Source organism: Gossypium hirsutum, chromosome D05, assembly GCF_007990345.1.
Source record: "Gossypium hirsutum isolate 1008001.06 chromosome D05, Gossypium_hirsutum_v2.1, whole genome shotgun sequence".
Taxonomy (NCBI): domain Eukaryota; kingdom Viridiplantae; phylum Streptophyta; class Magnoliopsida; order Malvales; family Malvaceae; genus Gossypium; species Gossypium hirsutum.
Window position 1 is genome coordinate 3,194,121 of NC_053441.1, and position 19,265 is coordinate 3,213,385.

The 19,265-nt window shown below is 34.9% G+C and overlaps 1 protein-coding gene across 3 annotated transcripts; it reads right to left on the bottom strand.

The window, feature by feature from the left end:
• Positions 1 to 447: 447 nt before the first annotated feature.
• Positions 448 to 17,498, bottom strand: LOC107907063 (brefeldin A-inhibited guanine nucleotide-exchange protein 5). Of its 3 annotated transcripts, none has more exons than XM_041093135.1 (34): positions 17,333 to 17,498; positions 17,030 to 17,192; positions 16,107 to 16,167; positions 15,537 to 15,720; positions 15,179 to 15,300; positions 15,037 to 15,095; positions 14,895 to 14,952; positions 14,734 to 14,818; positions 14,484 to 14,645; positions 14,281 to 14,339; positions 14,095 to 14,164; positions 13,948 to 14,010; positions 13,098 to 13,220; positions 12,951 to 13,004; positions 12,746 to 12,834; positions 12,493 to 12,589; positions 12,307 to 12,405; positions 12,018 to 12,176; positions 11,775 to 11,885; positions 11,520 to 11,704; positions 10,376 to 10,999; positions 9,659 to 10,076; positions 8,593 to 8,832; positions 8,292 to 8,415; positions 8,053 to 8,201; positions 4,625 to 4,960; positions 4,275 to 4,441; positions 3,925 to 4,175; positions 3,467 to 3,645; positions 2,858 to 2,974; positions 2,643 to 2,779; positions 2,216 to 2,549; positions 1,556 to 1,651; positions 448 to 770 (listed from the first exon to the last, which is right to left on the bottom strand). In XM_041093135.1, the coding sequence occupies exons 2-34, from the start codon at positions 17,130 to 17,132 to the stop codon at positions 708 to 710; spliced, it is 5,178 nt and encodes a 1,725-aa protein (XP_040949069.1). In that variant the 5' UTR covers positions 17,133 to 17,192; positions 17,333 to 17,498; the 3' UTR covers positions 448 to 707. The 3 variants fall into 3 exon arrangements, with proteins under 3 accessions (XP_040949069.1, XP_040949070.1, XP_040949071.1); XM_041093136.1 differs by having other exon boundaries at positions 17,030 to 17,263; positions 17,333 to 17,449; XM_041093137.1 differs by lacking the exons at positions 16,107 to 16,167; positions 17,030 to 17,192; positions 17,333 to 17,498 and having other exon boundaries at positions 15,179 to 15,305; positions 15,537 to 15,677.
• Positions 17,499 to 19,265: the final 1,767 nt, after the last annotated feature.

The following is a 19,265-nucleotide window of genomic DNA, read 5'->3' on the forward strand; positions in this document are numbered from 1 at the left end:
TTCCAAAATCGAAACAATAGTCAAATTAATCAGGTGATTGATTTGTCAGTTCAACTAGTTTAATTAAATAAATTATTAAACAAATCATAAAAATAAAAATAAAAATATTAAAAATTTGATTCAACTCTCGATTCAATTAATTTTTTTATCTAGTTTAATTGGTCCAATGCCCTTCTCTAGTCTAGTATCCCAATTGATATTCTGCCCAACTGGTCCGATTGGCTGTCAAGTCTGGTCCAAAAAATCCTTGCATACAATGTAAGTTACGGATCTTTTTTTCTCAATAAAAGCAAGTCTTGTTCATTAATATTTCGGAAATATTCCAAAAAAAAATGCAGCAGAGAATGTCCAAAATAAAATCAGCGACCTTCAGTAACTAAAGTAGTTCTTGTAACACTGAAAAATTTGATACAGGAAATAGATATGTGTTGGACAGGGAAAAAAAAGTAATAAATGGATTATTTTTCTAATAGTTAGTAAAAGTAAAGTATTAAATGCGCAATATTTTCTTAAAATGATAATTAAATAATTTTTAAAACTGATACCTATAAGCACCCGGACCTTGCGAAGAAGATAAAATGTCAATTTTCAACCATCTATTTTCCTTGATAAACATTAATTCTTGCCTATGGTCCTAAGGAATGTGCAGCGACGCTGAAAACCATTCCTTAAAAGTTTCTCAACAAAATAATTCGTTATTAAAACTCTTACGGTAGGAGAGCTTTCAACTGCACCCTAAAAAGATCACCTAGTGCTCCACGAATATCCATCTGAAGAAAAAGTAGTTTCAATTAATTATCAACCGATTTAAAGGAGATGTCAATATGTGGATTTTAGAAACATCAATGAACTTGTTTCACATCATTTGTTAAACACTACTCAAAAAGAAAAACACAAAAATGGCCTACAGTAATATCTGCATTCTCGCAAAGTAGGGCACAACATGCTGATTTTTTTTTACCAAATCTACACAAATGTTTAAAAAAAAAATCACCTCCAAATTTAGTTAATATTGCTCTAATAATATAAATTGAAGACTCATAGCAGAGAAATACATTAATCAGTTACACCAAGTCTAAAATATTGTTTTTAGCAAGTGATAATGCCACAGCATCATAGTACTCCTTTCAGTATGAAAGGTTGGCAGCTTAAGCGTTTTACTACTTTTAAGAGCCATAATTGAAGTAAATAAAATGACTAAAATCGTATGAAAATCCAAGTTGCTGCCTATGTTGTTCTTTGTTGTTAGTATTGAGCTACAAATGAGAGTATTATGCAAAGTATAAATTATTGCTAGACTTGGATTGGGAGAAGTTGAATCATTGTGGCTCTGTTTACTGTCAATAGGTTTTATGTCAGATAATTTTAAGAGGTGAGTATGTCGGGACGAAACTAAATGCAGAGTAGTGGTGATTAAGTCATAAAACAGTAAATCTTAACCAGAAACAAAATGCCTCAAAACCAAATACAGTTCATGCATTGCATACAATCTTGTACTGGAAATCTATTAGGATTTGGGAGATCTAAGATACAGGCAAAGAGAAATAAAGATTACCTGGTCACAGCAAATAAGTTTTGTAAGCAATGGATAGAACACCCCGAGGTGATTCCTGAAAATCTTATTGTTCATGAAACACATGCCTTTAAGTACCTGAAAGAGCAAAACGGCAGAGATTCTCTATAATCACTGAGAATAATAGAAGTCGGAAGTGCAAAGAATCAAGTTAACAACTTAACATTCATATCCACTCCAAGAATGAGGTGATCTTAAGGCGAACTATCTGATCAATAAAAGCAACTAAGAGATAATTTGACCAATGAAAGAATGGGAACGAGGAAGAAGTTCACTTCAATGCTAATAGTTCAACAGGTTTCCAACAGAGACAGCAAGAATAAAAAAATGGTCAGGCCGATAGGGAAGTAGGGAAGGAAAAAGTAAAAAAAACAACCAATCCGCACAGCTATTCTCAGTCAACATCAATGTCTGCATATATGCTGCAATTATAAGCATGATCCAGCCATTCATGAATCTGCACTAATATAAGTTTGGCAAAGGCTATATTGTATTACTGTTTCATAGACAAGGCATAGTTCTACCATGATATCTAACTAATGACTAATAAGCAACTAGATGTTATTGCATTAAAAAAATGGTCTAAACCTTATCATGTTTTAATATTTTTTCAAAGAGAAAGTGTGAAAATGAACTTTGTACCTTAACGATAACTGGAGACCGCAAATCCAGAACTCGATGAATATCCACGGAACTTGTTTCCCCTATTGTAGATTGGAGGTCAGATGTGTCCCTGAGTACCTGTGCACAGAAAGAGACCAGCTTCTCTTCTGCTATTCCTTCCAATTTTGTTTCTTCATAAGAATGTTCAGCCAATTCCGAACCATTGTTGTCTGAAGATACATCAGTATCGTGAGAACTTTTAGGTTCTAGAAGTTGCCCATTATTGTCATTAAATCCTGAAGTTGTTTTGTGCAAGACATCCAGATAAATGCAAGTTCCTGCCAGTTCCTGGCGAAGAAGATTTAGAGGGGGCCTGACAAGATACAAAGGTATTAGAAGCAAGGTTCCCCCCAGAAGCAACAAGGAGATGATAAACACTAAAATCAGGAAAACAGATTTTTCTTACCTTTCTGCAGGAATGTGTTGCATACGTGTTCTGAGGTTAGAGTATGAATTATATGATGCAGCAAATTCTACCAAGGATAACAAAATGTCCATTATGGCAATTTTCTGAGGTTCTTTCAAATTCTCCCAATACCTTTTCTGCCAATTAAGACATATTTTAATTGGTAAAAGATTACATAAATTATAACACATGACACAAAGTCCAAAGATGCAAACCTGAATGCCATCAATAGCACCAAGAAGTATTAACTGAGTGATGCACTTGCCCCTAACAGTAGTCATCAGTGGACTTTCCTCTTCATCTTTGGCTTCAGGTTCAACAGCCTCAGGAAGCTAGAAAATCATTAGATGAAATAAAAGAATGGTAAGTAAAAATGAACAAGGGAAAAGGCAAATAACGTCAATAACACGTTACATACATATATGAAGGTGTGGCATACCCTCTCTACCAGTTTGTCATTTGATCCTTAAATAAAAACATTTGCAGGTTTGAAATAATAAAAACAGCTTCTTGTAACCAATAATTTTATAAACATAAAACAAACTGACCGCAATAAATAATTTTCCTTTCTTTTAATATAATGGGTGAAATAACTAATTAAGCAAGCATTTAATGGCTTATGTGCACCTACACCCCAACAAAATAATATTTGAAAGTGGTGGAGAGTGGAGACTGATAATCAAGAACTTCTAAAGTGTCTTCTATAAGGTGAAAAAATTGAAGTGCATAAGTAGAACACCTCTTGTGATTGATCTACCAGAGATATGGGATAAGACTACTTGACACTAACCACAAAACAGCACAACCAAAGATGAATTGCTTACCTTTGGTGGTGAAGAAGGAGCCGGAATATCTGATGTGCCACTCTTTGCTTTTGCGGAACGACTTCTAAGAAATATGTTATCCATCATATTCCCCATAATTCTTTGACCTATTGTCTGGCTTCGTTGGAGGCTTGCAGCTTCAGCAGACTTCTGAGCTTTATCTGATGGTGAGGGAACACCTACATGACAATGATGTATAGATTTGTAAGGTTTGCTAATGGACAAATTTGAAATGTCAGGATTGGGCTGTTTCATGGATAGCATAAGTGTCCATTCACTCATAGTATGAAGGAAAACTGGACATCAGAATAACATAGAGGAGAACTGAACTTAAATAAAAAATTTGGCAGATTTCTACAAACTGATTTCGAATATAATTGGTATTGACTAATGACAAATACAGCTTCCTAGTTGTATAAAGTTTAAGCAATAACAAGGGGAAAATTCTAACAGCTAACCTTCAGATTGTAACCCAGATTCTTGATGGTGATCTTGTGAAAGTGATGCATTAGTATCCCTTGTGCTGCTATTATTACCTGAACTCAGTGATGCAAGTGGTGAAATCTTCCCGTTATCAGTAGAATCAAACTGCCGGACTTCACCACTTGTATAAACCTTTAAATCCCCTAGTGCAATTGAAGGGTTCATGGGATTCTCTAGACCCAACTCATTGAGTAGCTCAAGCAGTTGTGTTGTGTATGATGCATCTCTGGTGATAGAAAAAAGTAGACAGAATACATGAGTAACAAATTCAAATTCAAATTTTCAATGACTTATGAACTAAGTTCAAGCCTGAAGACATACAGACCTTATGCTCTTCAACAACAAATCCCAGTCACTCTCACTGAACTGGTTTCCACCAACCTCTATGAGATGCACCAACGCACTAAGAGAAATTGAAACCACCATTTGGTCTGTCTTTTTAGCACAGTCCAACAGCAAACTCAAGAGTGGTGGCAGCATAAAGCACACCTCCTATAGAAGAAAAAGAGTTCAGGCTAACAATAATTTTCAGGGAAGTTCCAAAGTCCAAACACAAGATTATATGTACCATTTAGATCATATTCAGTTTCCTGTTACAACCTAAACCCCACCCACCCCCTCCATTTTTAAGTCACGCGAATAATACAGTTAAGAGGACTATTAAAACTTGCCCACCTTGTAAAAAGTGTTGAAAAGGTTGCACAGCAACTGAAGTGAGTGAATGCTACTTTCACGAAGCCACTCATCTCCGGCAGAAAATAAGCTTTCCTCCCCAGCATGTCTCACATGATCAAATATGGGAAACAAGACACGATGGAAAATGCTTTCCCAAAATGGAGTTGAGAACTTCCTACCTCTTTCATTCACCAAATCAAACAAAACTTCAAGCGCACAACTCCTAACCTCTGGTCTCAAATCTGATGTTAGATCCGATAAACCAGCCAGCATTGGGAACCAATAATACTCAGCATCAACATTAGTCGGTTTCAGAGCTCCACCAGGTATACGTCCCTGTAATTGAAAGGTATATTGAATCATGTAAGCAAGATGTCCATTACAAAGAAATTAAGCAGACTTTCAAACACTGCTTGAAATAATCACTGAGAGCAAACAGTTAACCTGGACCTCTTTTTTCTCTGAGAAGGAAAAAGAGTTCATATAAACCTTCACAATGCCAAGCAAAAACTAAAGCATACTTATAATAAGAAAGACAGCTGTTAAGGAATGTGTAGATATGTAATCGTAGGTTACTTGATTACTAGGGATTTGATTCGATTTTGATTTTATTCTCCTTTATTTCTTTCCTTATAAAATAGGTTCCAACCTGTATATATGTATTATTTGATGGTGTGCAATATATAGAATTTCATTCTCTCTCTCGTGTTTTGTTATTTCACTTTTACTATTTCGTTCATGGTATCAAAGTCTCTTGGCTCGATTCAGAGGGTTTGTGTTTTGTTGTTTTGAATGCAAACAGTTTGGGTTTTTGTGGGTCACTTTTTCAAAATGATTATTTGGGTTCACCGCCATCTTCACAGGCAGTCTGCAAAGTTTGGCGACCAAAAACCCCACGCATGAAGCTCATGCGCCACCAGAAGGCCAACAACCTATCTTCACACACCGGCACATGGGGCAGTGTCAGGCCACCAACTTCCGTCCCTGACATCTAGTCCTTGGGGCAACCATAGCTCAGGGGTACTTGATTGGTAAAGGTTTGTGAGTCGTTTATTGATTTTTTGAGTCTTTGCACTGTTTTGATACTGTTTAAGCTTGGTTACTGTTTCAAGGCTCTTTTTGTTGCTGTTTGGCGTAGTTTGGGCTGTTCAACTTGGTGTGATTTCAATTTCCTTGTTTTTTTGAGAAGTACAATGGAGGAGACAAAAGTTATGATGAGCAAGATGATTCTTGTAATTCTTGTAATGTCCAAAATTACGGAACATAAGGTCAATGGAACCAATTATTTTGATTGGAGTAAGATGGTCTAGATCTATTTGAGAAGCATGTCACATGGATGATCACTTGACCGATGATCCACCCACTAGTGAGAAAAGGCAAGCATGGCTAAGAGACGATGCCAGATTGCTTTCGCAGATTCACAACTCTATTGGCAGTTAGGTAATTGATTTAACCAATCCTGTGAGTTTGTTAAAGAGTTAATGGTGTATTTGGATTTTTTGTATTCTGGGAAAGGCAATATCTCTCGTATGTATGAAGTATGCCAGGCGTTCTATCGTCCAGAGAAGCAGGATAGATCCCTCACAGCATACTTCATGGATTTTATGAGAGTGTATGAAGAACTCAATGTGTTGTTGTTCAAATGTTAAAGTGCAACAGTCTCAGCAGGAACAAATGGCAGTCATGAGTTTTCTTTCTGGTCTTCCTCCGGAATTTGAGGCTGTCAAATACCAGATTCTTTTGAGTTCTGAAATTTCATGTCTACATGATGCCTTCCCAAGAATACTGCGAACTGAAAACTCATGTTCTACTTAGACTCGTAGTTATGCATTGGTGAGTCATAGAATAAGATACAGGGATCAACTACTCGTGACAAAAGTGGTGATAATCACGAGACAAGGGGAGTGCTGTGTTATTATTGTCATGAGCCTGACCACACTAAGCGGTATTGCCAAAAGCTTCAGAATAAAGCTAGGAGAGCAGTCAACACATGTTGCAGCAACGAGTACTGAGACCATTTCATCATCTCAAAAATCCGCTCCTATCACTGCTATTGCCGAGTCAGGTAACTCCACTAAGTGCCTCCTTTCCTCATCCTCCAACTGGGTCATTGACTATGGTGCTACAGATCATATGACAGGTAATCCAAATCTCTTTTCAACCTTTAAGCCCTATACACATACACCTAAAGTTATTTTAGTGGATCCATCCACTTCTTGTGTTCTTGGATCTGGCACCGTTATCCTACATTATCTAAATTCCTAGTAATCAACTAACCTACAGTTACATATCTACACATTCCTTAACAACAACAAATGGAGTTTTCTTGGTTGAAAGGCTGATGACTATGACCAGTTTTAAATCATAAAGAGAATAGTTCAATTAAATGGCCCTAATTGTTTTCCAAATTTACAAGTATGTTGAAGACTAGAAAGGCTTTGAAGCAATGGCATTTACCACTTGGATATAGAAGACTAGAATCTGCGGCAGTTCATTTGTTCAGATGCTGTTCCACTTTTGGGGGTTGGAGGCGGCTGGCTGTTCTCTTTGATTTTAGGCCAGATTCAGGGATTTTCCTACAGCTGTGAGAAGCAGATGACATTTTGAGCTCTTAAAGCTAATATTTTCTACTGTTTTAGAAAAAAAAATTCTCTGTAAAGCATTCAAATATGTTCTGAAGCAGAATATGTTCTTTCGGCATATTAATTATTAAGCCAGGAAACTACTATTGCTGTTACTTATTGCTCAAAGCGTAGGTCTTATAGTAGGATCTATTTGCATCACCTGGGAGACTCACCAACCCGCTAAGCTAATCGAAAATTTAGGATAAGAGTCTTCAAATAACATGGTTAAATCTAAAGGAATTCCTTTGACCGCATCAAAACTATATATGTAACAACCCAAACATGATTTTCTCTTTGGCTCAACCCTAGATTGGATATCTTCACTTTTATTCTATACTGAAATTAGTGAAAGCAAACTAACACATTTCAATGCAATGTAAGAATAAAAGCAAGCAATGCAAGATGTAAATATATTTTAGAATAACAAACAGAGGCTCAACCCAGACCTGAACCCAATTACTTTCTGCAAGATTTGCCTAAATATGGCAAGAGTTGACCAAATGACAAAAACCTGAGCAACCATACCAACCTGAATTAACTAAAATGTTACAACCCAAAGCCAAAACAGCCCAAAGCTGACTTGTCTGACTCCGGCCAATTGCCGCCGTTATGGAACAAACTTGCTTTAATAATAGTAAGGATATAAATGCAGATCAATTGAAGATGTTGGCCAATGCATTAGTAAAGAAAAAAGTATCTTCTAGAAGAGGGCAAATAAAATGATGAAAGCTATATTTTTTTAAGAGAGAAAGGAGAGAACAAAGCGCTCAATTAAAAAATCAGGCTGAAGGACAGAAAATGAACCTCTGCAAGACGATTTTCACATATACGGAGAAGGGCAACAGCCTTCAAACTAATGTGGTGGGAAGTTTTATTGTTGGCAAACCTAATAAGACAGTTGATGCAGTCCATAAAACAATCTCCAACAATTTGATCAAATCGTTCCAGTAAAACTGCAAGGAACATGATGCTAGATTAATTGGAAAAGAAAAAAAAAAGAAGAGAAACATAATTTTGGTGGAAGAATAATGGGAGTTTCTTACTCTGTTCCACATTCTCAAATGCCTTTTCAATAATTGATTCCAAATCATCATCCGCAGCAGCTGTGAAAATCATAAAAACACTTTGCCATCCAGACTTTATGCCTGCAACCTTTGATTTAATCAGCTGCGATAACATCAATTATCATTCAAGGTGTCACACACGTGTCCAATGGAATAAGGAAAAACTGACCGCTATAAGTTTATGACTGAAAATGTATTAACTTCAAAATATACATAGATAAAAGAGCAGCAAGCGAGAGGGCTAGATGTTTAGGAAATCTGAGCAAGCACACACACATACTTGAACAATGCAGTCCACAATAAGGCTTCTTATGGTTTCACTTCGACTATTCCGCATGAGAACAACAAAAGGTTTAAGGATATCATTTTGGAAAGTAAAACTGGTCAATTCAGCGTGCTCCAAATACTTCATACCAAGCTGCCTCAAAGAATCTATTGCATACACAGCAACCTTCTCATCAGCATGGCTGCCAGCAGAGATAAAATGATTTGCGAGTACAGTCCATATTCTAGCCCAGACCTGGTAGACATTTTGTTAGATAATATTATGAAAATATTCTAGCATAACCTCAGGAATTTTATTACATAAATATTCTAACATAACCTTAGGGATTTTTATATTGATTTTATTTGATTTCTTTCCTTATTTCAACCTATGTAACTTGTATAAATTAGCTTGCCTTTGAGATGTAAACACAAGAAAATTCATTTTTGTAAATCTTCAACTATCTCCTATTTTTGTAATACATATTATTAAAACTTTTAAAATGTAAACCAGTCCAAACTTTGGCAGGAAAAGACAAATGATTTTCAATCTATAAATCAATTCACGAACTACAGTTAGATTCCACTAAATCAAAAAAACAGCTGATGAGTGATCAAATTACAAATCTCAAATTAATTCTTTCTCAAAAATGCTTTTGCTGGTGAAAATAAAAGCTAAATTAATATAAAAGGCTCTGTTCTTGTAAACTAGTGTAACTTTACATGTAATGTTGATTCATTGACAAAACTTAAATTTCTTTCAGAATATTCTCAACATTTTATCAAGAGGCATCAGACAAATACATCATGCAATTCTGAACCATTTTCCTAAAAAACCAAAACTATCAAGAAAGGAATGAGAAGCAATTTGAACTGAGAGTTACTTGAAATTCAAAAATGGTCAGAGCATGCTCTTAAACAGTTTTACATGCTTCTCCTTTACATTCCATATGCCCATTGAAGTGATGCAGATCCTAATCCACATATTAAGGTTCAAAGTATGACTAGCCACTAAATCTTGATAATAATTATAAACATAAACAAGAGGGTATTGTGGAGCTCAGTCAGTTTAAGGAAAGTACCATACGTATACGAGCAATATTGTAGTAACTGATCTCAACAGCCCTTTGCAAGCTGAAAATGCGAGCTGGACTTTGTTTTAGTTCTTCTGCAGATACACCACATAGAGCAGTGAAGAACTCCACAATAGAATTGCTAGGCAACTTTTCACTATTCACAAAAACCTGTTCAGCTGGTTTCCCAGCCTGTTCTTTCAGTGCCTGCAAAACAGCTTCCTTGGAGATCTGATTTAATCCATGCATGACAGTTGCAGCAACAGCAGGAGTTGTCGTAATATGTTCAAGCCGAGAAACACACTCAAGAACAGCATTCCATGTGTCTTGAAGACAGTCTGGCTCTACGTTACATAAATCAAATAGAGTCCGCAATGCTTCCACATTTTTAATACGCATTTCCTTTGGGGAATGCAAGAAAGTAAACCTAACATCCAAAATATACAGAAAGAATTACAGCTAAGTTATTCCCCTATGGTTAAGAGAATTATAATTATTGAGACATGGACTGCCCAGTTAAACAAATGCAATAATAATTGATGCAAGGGCTTTATGATGTAATTAGCTGTACTTCTTTAGAAAATAGAGAAACCGGACAAGGTAAGAAGAACAGAACAATTACAATGACAAAGCACAACAAAGCAATGGTTACAAACGGAGGTGGGGTAATGGAACTAGGTAAATAACAGCAGCAAAAGGAGCTTTTTAAGAACAAGACAGCTGTACCTGATCAGAGATGTTACAAAGGCAAAGCGCATAGTATCCATTCCAAGGGCATAAGTGAGATATATCCCAGCACTAAATCCTTCCATAGAAAGAATAACCATTGGCTTGTCTTCACTTTGCTCCATTGTAACAGAGAAGGTGGCCAACAATGACCATCCTACAGCTTCAACCATCAGTCTTACAAGTTCAATCTCTTGTGCAGTATAAAAAATTCCTCTTTTTGCTCGGTTCTGGATAATAGCCTGTGTCTGCTTAATTATTGCTTCACTTTGGGGCTTAGCATCACTTGAAGACTTTGTTTTAGGGAGAGACAGTTTAAGGATACTAACAAGGTGGCCTCTTTCTTCACCCTCTGGCTTTTGCTTGCTATCTTTCCCAGTGCCAGCAGCTTCATCTCTCATTTTTATCTCCTCTTTAACAATAGAATCATATATCTCCTCCAGAAGTTTGATAGGGGCATGCTCTTCAGGGTTATATGTGTTATTCATACGTATAAAATCTGACTTTGACATTTTAGGCCAGACCATTGGGTCATGAGCATCAGTATTCAGCATTATAACTGCATATGCAAGAACATATGCAATATCTGCATTCATGAAAAGACCTGGATTATCAGCACAATACCTGTCAAAAACAAAATGAGACAACTAATCATCATAAGTGGACAGTAAGAATTGTACTAGAAGAACATTCACCATAGAACATAGTAAAATGGTTCATACAAGAGTAAAGATCATATGCAGAAAGCATTAGACTCTTATTTACATTGGCTGCACAGCCTTGTTGTGGAAGAATCTCTATAGAATTTAAAGAACAGGTTCAGCATGATGTAGCAGAGATTTTGGGATTTGATGATGACAGTTATACCACTTTCAATCTTAGATAATCAAACAAACGAAAAATGGAAATCTGAAGGATGCTTAAGATATGAGAACATTGTTATAAAGACAACAGAATTTGTTCATCGAATGAGGATTTCCATTCAAAAAAGAAAAAAATTTATCAACACTTTTTGGCTTAAAACCTAGCTATAATGGCTGGCAAGAATCCCCAGTAAACTAAAGCATGTTTAAATCTGTCTCCGTAATTAAATTAAGCGTTTGTTTTTATGTTTTAGGCACAAAAGTTATAGAAACCCCCATACCTTTCAGCGAACTTTTCCATGATTCGATCTATCTTATGAGCCTCCCCAGGAAGATAAAATCCTTTGAGAAATTCACGTATTGCAGTATCAAACTTCATTCCTGAAAATGTTACTGAATCTACATAAGCATGCATGACAGCAAGGGGAAACTCCTCCTGTTGACCCAGATAATCACCAATCATTGCCTGCAACAATGCTAAGAATTAGACCACTTCCCAGGAATTGAGCAAAATTTGCCTCAGATAAGAGCTCTACCTTGTCCAGATTGAGAGTATTTCTCAGAAATTGGGCAACTGAGGCAGGAGTATTTTCCACCAATTTATTTGATATCAGATTCTCAATACCCTTCACTGGTTGCCTGTTAAACTACAATATAATTAAAACTATGTTTTAGTGCCTAATTACAGTAAAAGAAACTTGATTCCCACTATCATATCTCACTGCAGAAAACTTCCAGTCTAAAATAATGAATTGTTAGTATAAAACCTGACCAACTACCTCGGAGATGGCGGCAGCCATGGTAGATTCATGACCTTTTGTCTCAACAGATTCTCGTGCCAAATCTTCTTCAGGAGCCCGGTCACCTCTTCTATTCCTTTCTGGTTGTCTTTTAGATTTCTCCCAATCAATCAGTGATTTTAGTATGTTGACAAGGCACTAAAGAGTTTAAAGAAGTAAAGCTTTATCAAACAACTACAATGGACATGGAAGCATACAAATATAAACCAAAGATGGTTCTAATAATTGAAAATCAGATTTTATAGAGTTGTCCGATAGACAAACCTACCTGGAGTGAGGAACTCTTAATAGATGTTGTCTGGTTGGCAGCAACAGGGTTTGAGTCAGCATTTTGAGGCACTTGAGCTATTTTAGACAGAGCTGTCACCTAAAAGGCCAGAAGACAAATGGTATACTTAACTAAAAAAACCTAGATTAAATATATAAATAAATGTTGGGTTAACAGAGTTCATACCATGCGTTGAAATAAGTTAGGTGCCTCATGATCACAATCATAATTCACATAAACATCAACAAGCATCTGGGGATCTTTGCAAATTTTCTCAAGCATTCTAGAAAAATAAAATTAAAAAGGTTAGATAGTATAAAGCAAATAGCAATTTGACATGGTGATGATGACGTGTTGAACAGTGAAAGAAGGCACAGAAATAACTAAACCCAATGCCCCAGTAATTGCAACAGCCACTCAACTAGAAAGGGCACCGTACCTGAGAACACTCATTTTTTGGTTAACGGGGAAGTCTGAACCATCCAATGACCGCAAAATAATCAAGGGAATAAAGACACCAATTTCACCCTAAAAAGGAATAAGATAAAAGTAGTCAAGCATGAAGCACAGATGTTGTCTATCACAGCAATAATGCTTTATTTGAAGGAACTAGCTTTCATAATCTCTAAAGATAATAATCATACTTTAAGACTCTCTCGATATCGCAACAAAAGCACAGAAAATATCCCAGTAGCATACTGCAACATAGAAATGCATAGTCAGAGAAAGATTCTCATAGCAGATTATTCTAAAACAGGATAAAGAAAAGATATTATGTAGACACAGATAACCTGAAATATGACAGCGGATTGTGAAACTGAAGCCTGCAGCAAAGCAGATAGAAGATATGCTTTCACTGAATCAATTAAATGGAAGTTCTTTGTAAATGAATGGCTAACCCCTTCCAACAAACCCTGAAATACCATAAAGGCCAGAAAATATAATTAAGGATATTAGCTAAGCTACCCATTCTTTATTACAGATAAATTTTAGCATTTTAAAACAATGAGTATATTTGAATTTCAGAGTTCCCTATCTATCCAATCTCAAATATGATGACGATCACGAATGCTTTCCCTGCCAATAATAAAGAATAAAAAAAGCAAATATATCCTTTTAACACAGAAAAAAAAAATGAAGCATAAATAAAAATGACCCAACATTGTTGGGACACCGCTGTGTTCTATTATCGGTTAAAATACTTGGGAAGTCCCTGTATTATAGGGACCGTATCAAATTAGCCCTCTATTATTAAATGGATCAATTTAGTCCCTATACGATTAAAAAGAATCAAATAAGTCCAAATTGGTAACAAAGTCTATATAAAAAATGTTTTTAAAATTATATTTTTCAACTGCAATTCAATTCCAAACTAAAGATTTCAGTCACAAAACCATAAAAACTTTAAATATATTAACTCTATTAAACAATAATTGACATATTTTATACAATAAATGTTAACTCTATTCCAGTTTGGCCTTATTTCATTCTTTTTAATAGTATAAGGGCTAAATTGATCCGTTTAATAATAGAGGGACTAATTTGATCAGGTCCCTACAACAGAGGGACCTCTAAGGACATTCACCTTTATTATCCAAAGACACCAAACATTCTTATATAAATTAAATTCATAAAATTAACCTGAAGAAGCTCAAGAGACAGAATCTGTGTCTTGGTGTCATCAGTATCTTCCTTCTTGCTCATCTGGAAGAAAAAACCATTTCATGAAGGGAATCCTAGCAGAGACTTCAAAATGCAAAGAACAATTGGTGACAGTATAATTAGTACCTTGCAAAGGGTGCGGAACACTAGCAATGCATCACGTTTACCAAGACTCATGTTCTCAAGGTCAATCCCTCTGAGATAAGTTTCAAAAGAGTCAAGATAGCGACATCAACAAACAATTGCAACAAAAATGTCAGCCAAAGTAAGATACAAAAACTAGCAAACAGGGTAAAATACTTTGGCACATACCTCGTGATCTTTTTACCATTCTCAACATGCACAACATTGTCAAGAGCAGCCTCTAGACCCTATAAAACAATAAGTTCCATATTAAGAACCACAAAATCAAAAGAAAACTTCACTAAAGAAAACACCTAGCAAATGCTACAAAGGTTAAGGCCCACAAATCAAATGAATCAAAACAAATAACAGCAAACAGAAGAAGGATGCACCTTGAGGTCAGCACCTCCAGCTAGTTTTTGAAGTTCCTCAATAGATGCAAATGTTGTATCCTTGACCCAGTTTAGTACATCGCCTAAAGTCGTTCCATTGTCATTGTGGTCGCTTGAGGAAGCAGCTTCAGTATGATCTGCAGAACCGGATGAAGTAGGGACCTGAATTTCATGTAAGAAGTTATTATCCTTTCCCAGATATAACATGGAGGCAAAAGATAGTTGAAAGCTTAGAGATAAAATTCCATACTACATCAGTCTCCATTCTCCTAAATAAGATGCTAATCATCTGTGTCAACATTGCCTTTGATGTTGCTTGGGTTATAGGGCTCTTGCTACAAATCCAAGCCACAAATTATGAGAATGACTTTAAGTTGGTGAATAACTATCATTAACAAATATAAACACCACCTGTGAAGAGTAATATTGTAGCAGACTCTGATAATTCCAAGCAAAGGTTCCCCATGGACTGCAATTCCAATTAGAAAATTGCAACAAGACTCAGTTCATATACTAGACAAAGAACAAGATAAATAGATCCTGGACAATTTACCTCTGAACTTTGTCGATGCTACAGCAGTAAGAAGTACCTTCAGAACTTGCAGGATTGTACTGCAAATTGTTTTCTGGAATTAAAAAATGCGTAACAAGTGACATATGCTAAAAACAAGGTTAACAGACACGAGAGCTCATACCTGTCAGTAGAAGAATTATCAACACAATTGCAAACCATATTCAGAATGTCTGTAAACAGAGGAACATTTTTACCACCATCTAAACCAGGATCTCCCTCCAGATGATCATAGGCAATTAGTTTCTGTTCTTATGAAATTACAGACCATGTCAGTAACATTATGCAAAAAATGAAGCATTTGAATTTCCAAAATCAAATTGAACAAAAATAGGGAGGTGGAGGTCCTTTCAGAATATAAATAACAAGCTTTCAGATGGATTATGTCTTCCCTTAATGCTATATAAAAAACATACAGAAGACTATTAAGCAGAAAATAAACATTGAAAAATTGTAAATCTAGAAAGAAAGCAACTACATACATGAAGACAATCCAAAGCTGGTTCAAGGATTTTTAAGTTCTTAGTCTCGAATGCAAGTCGAAGAGGATTTAGAACAAGCTCCACCTCAGCCCCTTCCAAGGTGTATCCTGCATTTGCCAAGGCAGTTGTGATGGTTCCACTAAGACCGGTTGGCTTACTAACATGCTGTGTATCCCCAGTGGAGCTACAAGTAAAACAAAAAAACAAAAATTGGAGGTCATCCATGAGGTAGCTATCTAGTTTTAGTTCTGAGGGAACTGCAAGTAAAACAAAAAACAAAAATTGGAGGTCATTGGTAATTGTTATAATATCAGACATGACCACATTACCGCAAATGATATCAATTCCACTTTAATTTTAACAAGGCCATTTAAAGTGTTGGCTGAATCTGACAAAAGCTATAGTGATGGGTAAAAACTTTAGCTCTGAACTATAGGGAGCCTAAATAATTGTAAACAAATTGACCAAAAGACATATAAAAAGGCTATTTCATAGGGTTTATATCTTGGATAAGAAACTAGGGACGAGAAAAAGAGAGTAGCAGATTATAAGATTGTAAACAGAGTAAACCTTCCATCTCCAGGTCTAGGCTCGGTGGATGAAGAATGCTGATTCCTTTGTTTTGGACTATCTGAGGAATGCAAAAATATAACAAAAAGTTAATAGGTGAAAACTGTGACCAACCAGCAACAATTTCAACATGAAATTACAGGAAACCTCATCATTACTCTCCCACCCTCCTCTTCTTAATGACTTCTTATTTCATGTAGCAACCCTATCAGCAAGATTGCCTTTTAGAGAATTAGTCAATCGGGGGAGAAGAAGAAACAACATACTCCTAGACTCGTCCATTTTAACAAGAAAAAGAACAAAGATAACTATCAATTTGTTTTTCATGGTTCTTTTATTATTCCCTTTGGATAAAAACAAGTTTGAAATACACAGATTTCCCCTACACATCCCTTCTAAAATCCATCAGACATGATAGAGAAAATCCTAATCATTTTGCTCATAGAAATGTAGAAGTACTTGATAGAAACATGAAGCTTCTTAATCAAATCTTAGAACAGATCATAACTTGTAAGTTCCACAACTACTCCAAAACCCTACTGTGTGTCCTAAGTACCATTCTAACTGCATTTTAAGTAATTTAATAGTTGAATGCGATTAAAAAGGAAGGCAAAACTCAAATAACTGAACAACAGCTAATGCTGTACAAAATTCAATAAAGCATGTTCCAGAGTCAGGAAATATGACTTTTTAAACCCGCATCGGTGTTTAAATTCACTGAAAATCAAAATTAGACTAACGAATAACAATAAGAAGAAAACGTACTAAATGCAAAGAAATTATAATTAAAGCACAATTACCAGATAAAAGAAGATCAATAAAAATCGCAAGGCAAATTCAGCTTCGAATCCAAAGAAACAATAAAAAGAGTAAGAGACAAAGATCCATGAAATATGAATTTAAAAAGAAACTACAGATCTGACCTAAATAAGTTTGAATAGCCTTTTGAAGATCAGGATTCTTTTTGGAGGAACATTCCTTGAGCATCGACTGGAATGCTCGACTCACAAATCCACCTGCCGCCATTTTATTCTTCTCTTCCCCGACGCTTGAGCGCAATAGTTTCGGAGTTTCTCGCTCTCTCACCTAAAACGCAAAATCCATAGACCAAACAGATAAATTGGGCGCTTCTAGATCGTCAGAGGAAGAGGTAGGATCTGCGAATGTATACACACAAATAGAGAAATATATACATACATGTAAGGAAGAAGAAAGAGGAGACTTACCACGCTTTATAAATTGCTCCGAGAGAGAAGAAATTGTAGCGAAAACCCATGAAGATGTGGAAAAGAAATAAGCAGGTTTAGCGAATTGATTATATTTGCAGGAAAATGTTGAAAAGAGTATGCATTGTATGTGTTTACTGGGCTTTAGTTGCGATGAACCCGGACAATCCCGGATTTTGATTGGGTTTGGCGTTAGGACTAATAACGGTCAGATTTGTCCTTTCGATCTTTGCTAAAATTGTTCTCTTTTTATTTTAATTCTATACAATTATTTTTACAATATCGTACAAGAAATTAAATGTCAATTAATTTTGTTCGGAGCTAACACTTGTTTTGAGAGAATTTTTGAAGTGATGTGTATACTTTATAAGGGGTTTATAGATTTCTCAATGATTGTTGATATTGTAATCGTGGTATTTATACTTGATTTTGTCTTAAAATTTGTCTTTTGATTTCGTAAAAAGTCTTTTAAGATTTCTAGCACCTTACTCGACAAAGAAATATGAGCAGTTATCCTCTATGGGATTTGAATCTATGTCCCTCTATGACATTTGTAGGTAAGATGGGTGCATGCATTTATATACTCTTCTACCGTATAGATCCCATTGTTGAATTGGAAGACAAAAATTTAAATATTAAATTGAATATTTTGTTAACTTCCCCTAAACAAAAAGGTACTTTATATAAAATTTAATGTGTACCAATTTACTTATAAAATGGTAATCTACCAGTAACATTTAAAGGAAAAAACATTTCTCTCCTCCTCCTATAAATTTCAAAATGTATTGATTTACTTTTAATTTCTAACAATATGGTAATGTATGTGTACTGTGTTTATCAATATTTAAAGAAAAAACATAAGGGTCTAAAAATATATATATCATATTTTCTTAAAAATCAGTAAATTCTATATATTAGATTATAAAATTATAAAATTGATAATTTTTTTTTTACTTTTTAATAAACAAAAAGTATTTATGACAGTTTTTTTTAAATTGCCACGTAAGTTATAATCTTTAATGCATAAATTATTAATTAATTGCCAACTATTTAATATACAATCAGATTAGTTGATAAATTTCACATAAGACGTTGCTCTACTCATAAACTTTTACATAATTAAAAATATATATCAAACCATTTACATCAATATAAAAGAAACGAACTCAATTACTCAAAAAAAGAAAAAGAAAAATATAACTCAAATTTTGAACCCAGTTTCAAGCCCAAACCCCCTTGGATGGAATCATGGAATATTGACTTCGAATTCGGGCCAATCAAATGGGCTCAAGAGATGTAAAGAGTACTCGTTTCCAAATTCTATTCGATTGACTCTTTTTATATGTATTTTTAGAAAAAGTAAAAATGAGGAGAGGAATTTCCTATACCGCGGAGGTGGAGGTGGAGGTGGAGATTCTTGATTATCTATCAACCACTTGCTTTTTTGTTTCCTAGCTTTTCCATTTTCACAATATATATATATATAAAAAATACTCTCAACGAACCTAGTGAATTGGTCTAGAAAAAGGAACTATTGTAATTTTATTTATACCTCTTTAGTAAGTTATATATATGTATACCACAGAGAAAAACAAATTCATTTTATTATTTTTTAAAATTTTATTAAATTTATCACATTTTAATTTTTAGTTGTCAAAATTTTTAAGCTCCAACCTCTTATTTTTAAAATTTCACTATAGATAAAAGTTTTTAAAATATATTATAAAAACTTCCATGGAAGTAGTTTTTGAATTACATTGGTATAAAATTTAATCAGTTGAAATATTTATAATAATTGAATTTTAATTTTTATTTTTATTAAAAAAATATCGATATTTTTACCCGGGTAGTTTAAATAGATGATACATATAGCATCTCTTAATTTTATTTGTAAATTATTAAATTTTATTTTTTTTAGTGTGCAAAAGGAAAC